This window comes from Homarus americanus, unplaced genomic scaffold (assembly GCF_018991925.1).
Source record: "Homarus americanus isolate GMGI-L3 unplaced genomic scaffold, GMGI_Hamer_2.0 scaffold23578, whole genome shotgun sequence".
NCBI lineage: Eukaryota > Metazoa > Arthropoda > Malacostraca > Decapoda > Nephropidae > Homarus > Homarus americanus.
In genome coordinates, this window is record NW_024733231.1 from 9,797,629 (window position 1) to 9,809,519 (window position 11,891).

An 11,891-nucleotide genomic window follows, 5' to 3' on the forward strand; every position below is an offset into this window, starting at 1 on the left:
CCACCACCCTACTCTTCCCCACCCTACTCTCCACCACCCTCCACCACCCACTTCCACACACCTTCCACCACCCCACTCTCCCCACCCACTTCCTCCACCACCCCTACTCTCCCCCCCACCCTACTCTCCACAACACACCTCTCCCCACCACCCTACTCTCCCCCCACCCCTACTCTCCACCACCCTACTCTCCCCCACCCCTACTCTCCACAACACACACCTCTCCACCACCCTACTCTCCACCACCCTACTCTCCACCTCACCCTACTCTCCACAACACACCTTCCACCACCCCTACTCTCCACCACCCTACTCTCCACCACCCTACTTCTCCACCACCCTACTCTCCACAAACACACCTCCACCACCCCACTCCACACCCCACACCCACTCTCACTCCACCCCACTCTCCACAACACACCTCTCTCCACCACCCCACTTCTCCACCACCCCACTCTCTCCACCTCACCCTACTCTTCCACCGACCCCACTCTCCACAACACACACCTCCACCACTCTACTCTCCACCAACCTCACTCTCCACCACCCTACTCTCCACCACCCCACTTCCACAACACACCTCTCCACCACCCTACTTCCACCACCCTACTCTTCCACCACACCCCACTTCCACCAATCTCTACTCTTCACCACCCTACTCTCCACCACCCTACTCTCCACCACCCCTACCCTCCACACCCCACTCCTTCACCACCCCACTCTCCACCACCCTCCACCACCCCACTTCCACCACCCCTACCTCCACACCCCACTCTTCTCACCACCCCACTCTCCACAACACACCTCCACCACCCCACTCTCCACCACCCTACTCTCCACCACCTCTACTCTCCCACCACCCTCACTCTCCACCACCCCTACTCTCCACCAATCTCTACATCCTCCCACACCCCACTTCCTCCACCATCTCTACTTCATCCCCACCCTACTCTCACACCACCCTACTCTCCACAACACACCTCTCCACACACCACTCCTTCTCACCACCCCACTTCCCACCACCTACCTCCACCACTCTACTCCACAACACCACTCCACCCACCCCTACCTCCAACAACTCTACCTCCACCAACTTCACCTCCACCAACTTCCACTCCATCAACCCCACCTCCACACCAACTTACCTCCACCACACCTCTACCTCCAATCTCACCTTTCACCTCACCCTACCTCCACAACACCACCTCCACCACCCCACCTCCACCAATCTCTACCTCCACCACCCTATTCTCCATCAACTCTCCAACCACCCCACTCCACCACCAACCCCACTCCACCACCCCATTCTCCACCCACCCCACCCCCACACCCCCACTCCACTCACCTACCTCCACCAACTCACTCCACCACCCCACTCCTCCACCAACTTCCTCCACCAACTCTACCTCCACAACCCACTCCACCCCACTCCAATCATCCCCACCTCCACCATCCTCCACAACTTACCTCCCACACCCCCATCCCTACCTCCATCCACTTCACCTCCACCCACCTCCTCCCACAACACACCTCCACAACACCATCTCTTCCCACCACCCCACCTCCACCCCACTCCACCACCCCACCTCCACAACACCTCACTTCCACCAACCTACCTCCACCACCTCTACCTCCACCAACCTCACTCCACCCCACCCCACTCCACCACCCCACCTCCACCACCCCACTCCACCACCCTCCCTCTCCACAACACACCTCTCCACCCCACCCCACTCCACAACACACACCTCCACCACCCCACTCCACACCACACCTCCACCACCCCACTCCACCAACTCTACTCACCAACTCTACTCCACCAACACACCTCCACCAACTCCACTCCAATCAACTCCCACTCCACTCAATCCCACCTCCACCCACCCCACTCCACCACCCACCTCCAATCAATCCCCACCTCCACCACCACCTCCACCAACTTACCTCCATCACCCCACCTCCACCAATCTCACCACCCTACCTCCACCCCACCCCACTCTCCACCACCCTACTCTCCACCACCCTCCTCTCCACAACACACCCCTTCACCACCCCACTCCACAACACACCCTCCACCAACTCTACTCCACAACACACCTCCACCATCTCACTCTCCACAACACACCCTCCACCACCCCTATTCTCCCACCCCACCCCATTCCCAACACCCACCTCCACCACCCCACTCTTCACCACCCCACTCTCCACAACACACCTCCATCAACTCCACTCTCCACCACCCCACTCCACCAACTCACCTCCACCACCCTCCTCCCAACACCCCACCTCCACCTCAATCTCTCCTCCACCACCCTACCTCCCACCACCCCACCTCCACCACCTCTACTCTCCACAACACACACCCTCCACCAATCTCTACCTCCACCCCACCCCACACCACACCCCTACTCTCCACCACCCCACTCTCCACCACCCCACTCCACCACCCCTACTCTCCACCACCCCTACCTCCACCACCCTACTCTCCACCACTCTACTCTCCACAACACACCTCCACCACCCCTATTCTCCACCTACCCCATTCTCCAACACCCTACTCTCCACCACCCTACTCTCCACCACCCTACTCTCCACCACCCTACTCTCCACCACATTCTACTCTCCATCAACCACAACAACTATCACCTTCTTCCAACAGTGTTCCTGATGATCTACCTTTATTACTTCAGTAACCGTAGTTATCCTACTGTATACTGGAGTACATTTCACCGAGTTCAAAACTTCATTCATACTCTTGTATGGGTGACTAAGTTTTCTACAGCAGTACATTATGGTAGCTTATGTTGCTATTCATGGCTTTTCCTATTCGTACAATTCTTTGAAACCTAGTTGCTGCAAATAACAAGTGATTAGCTTTAATACATCACTGATTACTGAGCAGTTGTCTCACCAACCTCTATCAGTGTCCTCCACTCCTGGTCCTTGCAGTAGTGAGAGAAGTCCTGTGTATTACGTCCAACCCCAGAGAACTACACAACCACTGGTCTATCTCATTCGGTAAGGTACCTATAGTGTCATCAGAGCCACGGTGCCGATCTTCAAAAACTGTGCGACCATATCTAAAACGACCTTCACTACGAGTGTTGGTGTTGCCGTGAGCTTTCAGTGTCTCTGCTGTCTAATCCTCTTCCTGTGAAATAAAAACAAAGTTAATAAATTACCATTAAAGTTATCATAAGCCTTTATTCACCTCATTATGATACACATGTAAGTGTGTGTGTGTGTGTGTGTGTGTGTGTGTGTGTGTGCGCGCACACACACACACTACTAGTACTACTTTGCTGTCACTCGGAATCAGGTATGATGATCCTCCAGCTATGATACAATGGAATGAATTATTAAGGACGTCACCTAGGTTTGTGAGCTCTAAGGTGACTAAAGAGGCAAATATGGTACCGGCAGCGTCGCCCACAGATGCTGCACATGTGGGGAGGGGCTACATCTAGTGAGCTTGTCTGCTTGTCTGTCTCATTAAGCAGACGGACTAACTCTAAAGTATTGACACCTTCTTGTGTGGTGCTCCTCCAAGCGTTACGGTGTGGAGTAATCGTCTCTCAGGTGAGGGGATCGATTTGGCACTTTTTTAAGTTTGTCTTAAGACTATCCTTATACCTTTTCAGTTGCCCGCCAGTGTTACGTTTGTAGTATCTTACATGATTTAATGGGAGAATGAGAAGCCACATGCTGACTCTTACTCAAGTGGTTTATTGTTATTGTTGTCGTACCATTGCCCAACACATTCCTGATTGCACAGGTCTAAACACATTCTTTGGTAAGAAGTAACATAATATATAATGTATATATAATCAATAAAGGCAGCATATAAACATACACATATATAACAACATTTATTATTCGTCAGATGACTTTAAAGTAGCTGCTTTGACAGTTTACTGTCATCCATGCGTACTTGTTTATGGATAATGATGGCCCGATGCTCCTACAGTTGGTGTCGGCGAGAATACTGGCATTTGTTCTCGTCTTCCCAGCAAACTCGGAGAATTGAAGGTAGACTACATTGGTGAAAGTTTTCAAGTGCCTTGAAGTGCCTCCTGTAGGTGACCCATGTCTCGCTGCCATATAGCAGGTGGAGGACCACTGCTCGATACACGTGCAACTTTGCAGACAATTTCAGCTCCCTACAGCTGAAGCAGCATGGGTAAGGAATCTGCCAAAGGCTTGAGATGCACATCTGATCAGATGCTGAATCTCTTCATCGAAGTCAGAGGTGGTGGACAGGTGGGAACCGAGATACGGTAAGTGGGTAACATCAGAGAGTGTAGTACCGTTAAGCTGGATGGATGGTGGAGGTGTGTCTGAACCAGGGGCAGCTTGAAAGAATCTGAGTCTTACGTACATTCACCTCAAGGGCAGAAGTGTGCATACGCATCTCCGTAGGTGTTCAGGATCTCCTATAGGTTGCATTCAGTGTGAGCAACAAGGGTGAGGTCACCTACATACTGAAGCTCAGTAATGGAAGCTGCCGACACCTTTGATCCTGCCTGGAGTCGTCTTATGTTGAAAAGTCCCTTCATTCGGTACTCGATGTCCACCCTGCCGGCTAAATTGACACTGGCACGAGTAAGGAAGGCAGCCAAGAAAATGGAAAAGAGAGTTGGTGCCAGTACACACCCTTGTTTAACCCCCATTTGGATAGGGAAGAACTCAGACTGGATGCTGTTGTGCAGGACACTGCAGTTCATGCTATCGTGGAGTTGCCTCACAATGACGATGAATTTTGGTAGGCAGCCAAAATGGCTGACAGTCCACCATAGGGCTTCCCTGTTGAGCGAGTTGAAGGCCTCGGTTAGGTTGATGAAAGCCATGTACAGGTCACGAAACTGTTCTCTGTACTTCTACTGTATCTGGCGGGCAGTAAAGATCATGTCAGTGGTGCCACATGATGGTCTAAAGCCACATTGAGATTCTGGGAGGAAGTTTCGGCCTTAGGAAGAAGTCTGTTTAGGAGGACTCGGGCGATAATCTTGCCAGCTACGGACAGCAGCGAGATCCCACGGATGTTGCCACAGTCTGACCGGTCTCCATTGTTCATATATATATTGACAATGGAGGCGTCATTAAGAGCTTGGGGGATTTCTGCCTTTTCCCATATTTTCTCCAGGAGAGAATGGAGAGGGCTGGTAAGCAGAGGTCCTGCTTTATACTCCTTGGCTGTGATTCCATCAGGCCCTGAGGCTTTGTTATTTTTCCTGTTTGATGGCGGTAGTTACCTCATTCATTGATGGTTGATAGCTGGGGTGGGTCAACTCTGGATGCTGAGGGACCTGCTGGGTAGTCAGGACATCCACATCAGTGTTTCGGTTGAGCAGTGAATGGTAGTGCTCTTTCCAGCACTGAAGGAAGCCTTCATCGTTTTTCATTAGAGAGTTACTGTTAGATGAGAGGGGGCCTGTGCTACAGATGATTGGCCCATAAATTGTTTTAATGGAATTGACAAAATTGCACATCTGGTGCTGATCTGCAAATTTTTGTGCTTCACATGCTTTATATTTAAACCAGTCATTCTTTAGATTGTGAAATTCCTGCTGGGCCTAAGCTTTCTTCTTGTAAAAAGTATCAGCTTTAGTCCGAGACTGAGGGTTGTTCTGCCAATAGTTAGAGGCACGTTTATCATTGATGAGTACTGTACATCAATTTCCGGGTCATTTTCATTCAAACTAGTCCTGGTGTACAGTAAGTCCTTGTTTAACATTACCCACGATAAAGTTGTTTTGTTATAACGTCGCTATTCTTTAGATACCCATGATTCGGATAACGTATCGCTGATTCAGTATAAAGCCGACACGGACTACTTTGTACGGCTCATCACCCTCTCTCATCTTGGCACGCTACGCTCTCATTCGCTGAGTGTCATAGCGTCCCCAAAGCGTCACCAGTCTTTGTTAGGCTTCCACAGCATTCATGGGTGTTTAAGTGTTTTTGCTCTTAATACTGTATTCTAACCCTTCAAAATGGCTTCCAAGCGCCCATCAAGTGCTACTGATGCTAGTGTTGTGAAGAATCAACGTAAGAACATTAGCCTTGCTACAAAAATTGAGGTTTTAAACCATTTTAAGAAAGGTGAACATGAGGTGGACATTGCTGCTGATCTAGGCCTAACCCCCACAACGGTGCGTACTATCCGGACCAGCATGGATAAGATTAAGGATAGTGCTGGAAGTGGTACTTCCCTGAATGCAACAAAGACAAGTCGTGCTCGAAGTTCCGTGATTGAAAAGAAGGAAAGATTGCTTTGACGCAATGCCCCTGCAGGCCTTATGGCTATCCAGCATAAAGCAAAATCCTTGTTTGATGACTTAAAGGCAGAAGAGGGTGAAGGATCGAAAGATGGGACCTTAACGGCCAGCAGAGGATGGTTTCAATGTTTTAAGCATCGTTATAACTTCTACAATATTAAGATGACTGGTGAAGCTGCCAGTTCAGATACCATTGCTGCCGAGACATTCCCGCCAGAATTCAACAAGATTATCCAGGAAGGAAGCTACTCATCGAAGCAAGTCTTCAATGCGGATGAGACTGGTCTCTTTTGGAAGGGGATGCCTGGAGACCTATATCTCCAAGGAGAGAAAAAGAGCACCAGGTTTTAAAGCGGCAAAAGACCACTTGACACTGATGCTTGCTTGAACACTGCTGGCGACTTCAAGCTGAAGCCTATGTTAACCCTCTCAGTCTCACACGACGCCATTGTGGCGTTGAACATAAAACAAAAAATTATGCTCAGGCTACTTAGCGCCAATGTGGAGTCCAATGGGCTATATTTTAAAATAACCCAAAAATTATTTGGTGAAACTGACTGATCTTTGGAAGGCATTTGACAGACGTTGTTTTCTTTGTGTGGGCCTTATCACCTTCCCTGAGACGGTCTTGGTCATCATGTGTAGCAGCCAGCATGAAGCCAGTGTCGCTCTGGCCATTACAGCGACAGGAGGTCGCCGTACAGCCCTTTAATTATTCCATGAGTTTTGTGTTATATTATTTTTCCTTATACCAGGATGTTCTACAAGCTTTGTTCTTTATTTTGGTAGACAATACATATCAATGAAAATCATAATACAAGGAAAATGTGAATGAAAATTGAGATGTTACTAAACAATTTCCTACTTTATTAACTTATACTAAAAAAATGGCTTAAATTTCAAGAATTTTCAATTTTTTTATGGTTTCCTCTAAGTTTTCAGACAATTTAACGCTAGAAGAGACCCCATTACAATTAAGGTTACTCTAAGGAACACCTTCCTGTCATTTACAAGGCAAACAAGAAGGCATGGATAACCAGCGCCATATTTAGCCAGGGGTTAAATGTGTACGCTGTCCCTGCACTGAAGGAATACTGTGCCAAGGAGAACCTTAACTTCAAAATTCTTCTGATCGTTGACAATGCCCCAGCTCATCCTCCCAATCTTGATGACTTGCATGACAGTGTAAAGGTTGTATTCCTGCCTCCCAACACGACAGCACTGATGCAGCCTATGGACCAAGGCATCATCGCCGCATTCAAGCGTGTATTATGCCGTATCCCTTATCCCAGCTGCTCAAGGCTACAGACAGAGATAATAAACCCACGATCCAAGAATATAGAGCAGCCAACATTCTTCATGCAATTGACAACATTGGCAAGGCATGGGAAAGGTTCAGAAAGTTGCCTGAAGCGGTGTGTGGGGTAAACTGTGGCCAGTGCTTCAACAGTTTTACAGGATTCACGGACTTGGTCCCAGCAGTGAATAAGGATATCCTCAGCTTGGCTAGAGAGGCAGGCTTTGATGAGCTGGAATCAGAGAATATTAAGGACGTCCTGGCATCATACAGAAGAGCTCACCAGCAGATCTGCAACTGTTAACAGAACACAGTCCAGTTGAAGATGACGACGAAGAAGAACCTCAACGAATGCTAACTACAAGGGATGGCAGAAGCTTTTGACATGATCCGAAAGGTATGCAAATCTTCATTGATGACGACCCAACAGAGAACGTAGCTCAAAGGACAAAAGAAGGAGCACTAAGCAGTCAACGCTGGATTCTTTTTTTTCGTTTCCGGAAGGCAAACAGCATCTTCACAACAGCCTACAAGTAAGGAGTAGCAAAGGTGACGGAGGAAACCCAATCAGAGTGGGAAGAGGAGCCACCTGCGGGTCTCAGTGACTCGCCACCCTCATCCTCCCGTCATCCGCTCTACTACCCTCCACTCCACCACCTCTGCCCATCAGTGAGTACAATACAAAATGATTTACTATATTTATAAATATACAATGTACTATTTTCTATAAAAATGCCATAGAATTTCTGTATATGTAATGTATTTTATGTGGCAAAGGGAGGCTGGGGAAAGTAACTCCCATATTTTGTCTATTTCTTATCGGGAAAATTGATCCTGTTAACGTTGTTTCCGTTAATGTCGCGGTTTTTAGGAACAACACCAAGACGTTAAACGAGGATTTACTGTATTCTTTCTATCTGGCCAAGGGTCTCTGCAGGTTTTTGTAATGACAGTGTTGAGAATATCATTTTGGCACTGGATTTGGGTTGTTCGTTGTCAGGTTTTATCAGCCCCGTTAGAGCTGCTCTTTAAGCCTGTGCTACGCTGGGTCCTCCAAACGCTTAGTGTTAAAGCTTCTTCTAGAGGCTTGCTGCCTTCGACATTTTGGGGCAACGTGAAGTGAGAACTTGGCTCTGACGAGCCGATGATCAGTGCCACAGTGGTCTGAGTCACTGGCATGGGTGATGAGGACATCTCGGCGATCTCTTACTCTGACAATGATGTAGTCAATGAGATGCCAGTGTTTGGATCGTGGGTGTTGCCACAAACCCTTGAACTTGTCGGCCTGCCTAAACAAGGTATTGGTGATAGTGAGGTTGTGTGCAGTACACTTGCCGAGGAGGAGTAGGCTGTTGGGATTACACTTGCCTAGTCCATTTCTCCCTATGGTTCCCTGGTCAGCATCTCTGCCAACTCTGGCAGTGAAGTCACCAAGGAGCACAACCTTATCTTCTCTGGGGATAGAAGTTACCACTCTGTCTAAGTGGGCATAAAATGCCTCCTTGATGTCATCCTCTACATCCAGTGTTGAGGCGTATGCACTGATGAAAAAGGCATGATGTGAGTGATTCAGTGAGACTCGAAGCTGCTCCTCTTGGTCCCAACAGGCATTTCAGTTAGAATGTGTAGGATGAGTTGGCGGATGGCAAAGCCAACTCCATAAATGCAGTTTCTCTCACAGGGCTTACCTTCCAGAAGAAGGTATAGCCAGACCCGTTCTGTGAGTTAACTCTCGTCTGGGGCAGGACTCACTAATGCTGCTATGTCGATGTTGTACCTAGTCAGCTCTTTTGTCACAGGCAGTTCTTCTTTCAGGATGCTCATTTGTGCCAGTATCCAGAAGGGTCCTGACATTCCATGCTGTGACCATAAGAGGTTGTATGGTTTGTTTTTTTTGGATCTGTGATTTTGTTTGTCACACACACACAGAGAGAGAGAGAGAGAGAGAGAGAGAGAGAGAGAGAGAGAGAGAGAGAGAGAGAGAGAGAGAGAGAGAGAGAGAGAGAGAGAGAGAGAGGAGAGAGAGAGAGAGAGAGAGAGAGAGAGAGAGAGAGAGAGAGAGAGAGAGAGAGAGAGAGAGAGGAGAAGAGAGAGAGAAGAGAGGAGAGAGAGAGAGAGAGAGAGAGAGAGAGAGAGAGAGAGAGAGAGAGAGAGAGAGAGAGAGAGAGAGAGGAGAGAGAGAGAGAGAGAGAGAGAGAGAGAGAGAGAGAGAGAGAGAGAGAGAGAGAGAGAGAGAGAGAGAGAGAGGAGAGAGAGAGAGAGAGAGAGAGAGAGAGAGAGGAGAGAGAGAGAGAGAGAGAGAGAGAGAGAGAGAGAGAGAGAGAGAGAGAGAGAGAGAGAGAGAGAGAGAGGAGAGAGAGAGAGAGAGAGAGAGAGAGAGAGAGAGAGAGAGAGAGAGGAGAGAGAGAGAGAGAGGAGAGGAGAGAGGAGAGAGAGAGAGAGAGAGAGAGAGAGAGAGAGAGAGAGAGAGAGAGAGAGAGAGAGAGAGAGAGAGAGAGAGAGAGAGAGAGAGAGAGAGAGAGAGAGAGAGAGAGAGAGAGAGAGAGAGAGAGAGAGAGAGAGAGAGAGAGAGAGAGAGAGAGAGAGAGAGAGAGAGAGAGAGAGAGAGAGAGAGAGAGAGAGAGAGAGAGAGAGAGAGAGAGAGAGAGAGAGAGAGAGAGAGAGAGAGAGAGAGAGAGAGAGAGAGAGAGAGAGAGAGAGAGAGAGAGAGAGAGAGAGAGAGAGAGAGAGAGGAGAGAGAGAGAGAGAGAGAGAGAGAGAGAGAGAGAGAGAGAGAGAGAGAGAGAGAGAGAGAGAGAGAGAGAGAGAGAGAGAGAGAGAGAGAGAGAGAGAGAGAGAGAGAGAGAGAGAGAGAGAGAGAGAGAGAGAGAGAGAGAGAGAGAGAGAGAGAGAGAGAGAGAGAGAGAGAGAGAGAGAGAGAGAGAGAGAGAGAGAGAGAGAGAGAGAGAGAGAGAGAGAGAGAGAGAGAGAGAGAGAGAGAGAGAGAGAGAGAGAGAGAGAGAGAGAGAGAGAGAGAGAGAGAGAGAGAGAGAGAGAGAGAGAGAGAGAGAGAGAGAGAGAGAGAGAGAGAGAGAGAGAGAGAGAGAGAGAGAGAGAGAGAGAGAGAGAGAGAGAGAGAGAGAGAGAGAGAGAGAGAGAGAGAGGGAGAGAGAGAGAGAGAGAGAGAGAGAGAGAGAGAGAGAGAGAGAGAGAGAGAGAGAGAGAGAGAGAGAGAGAGAGAGCCTCTGCATGTAAAAAGGGATCGCTACCATGGCACCACAAGGACAACAAAAGTAATGCTATGCCAAGTTGTATTTCACACAAAGCCTGTTCATTCATCTTATTCTTAAGCAATGTGAGCCTCCACCAGGGATAGCCCATGACATTTATGGCACAAGCTATCCCCACACCTCTCACAGTCAGGGTGTAGACACACCTCTCACTGTCAGGGTGTAGTCCCACCTCACACAGTCTGGATGTAGACACACCTCTCACAGTCAGGGTGTGGCCACACCTCTCAGTCAGTGTGTAACCACACCTCTCAGTCAAGGTGTAGCCACACCTCACACAGTCTGGGTGAAGACACACTTATCACGGTGAAGGTGTAGCCACACCTCTTACTCCTTTGTATGAACCCAAGTACTTTATTAGCCTTGTTTCGAGCAAATACACATTGTTTACTTGGCTTAAGATTCCTACTTATCATTACCCCTAAATCTTTCTCACATTTGAATTTTTCTATAACATCGTTGTTCATCTGACATCTGGTTTCTCTGCTTACACTCATGCTTGCACACACACACACTCATGCATACACACACATACTCATACATGCACACACACCTCAGCGTACATGACCTACGTGACCTCCACTGTAAACATAAATCTGTATGTGCACTGTATGTTCCTTAACCTTTCTCTAATGAAGGATTTTGTTAAACCACCAATGTTACTCAGAGTCAGTAGGAAACAGTGTCAGTACATCTCTGGTTACTACAGCTACCCAGAGTCAGCAGGAAACAGTGTCAGTACATCTCTGGTGACTACAGTTACTCAGAGTCAGCAGGAAACAGTGTCAGTACATCTCTGGTTACTACAGTTACTCAGAGTCAGCAGGGAAGTGTCAGTACATCTCTGGTACTACAGCTACCAGAGTCAGCAGGAAACAGTGTCAGTACATCTCTGGTGACTACAGTTACTCAGAGTCAGCAGGAAACAGTGTCAGTACATCTCTGGTTACTACAGTTACTCAGAGTCAGCAGGGAAGTGTCAGTACATCTCTGGTGACTACAGCTACTCAGAGTCAGCAGGGAACAGTGTCAGTACATCTCTGGTGA

General features: G+C 48.5%; 1 protein-coding gene across 1 annotated transcript in view; it reads right to left on the reverse strand.

Annotated features, from left to right (window-relative positions):
- Positions 1-2,968: 2,968 nt before the first annotated feature.
- The window catches only part of LOC121869749 (probable E3 ubiquitin-protein ligase HERC1), a gene marked incomplete in the record, with an annotated part of 301,592 nt that continues 292,669 nt past the window's right edge, over positions 2,969-11,891 (reverse strand). Inside the window, 1 exon segment of the mRNA XM_042371322.1 lies at positions 2,969-3,151. Coding sequence (XP_042227256.1) covers positions 3,096-3,151 — 56 coding nt within the window.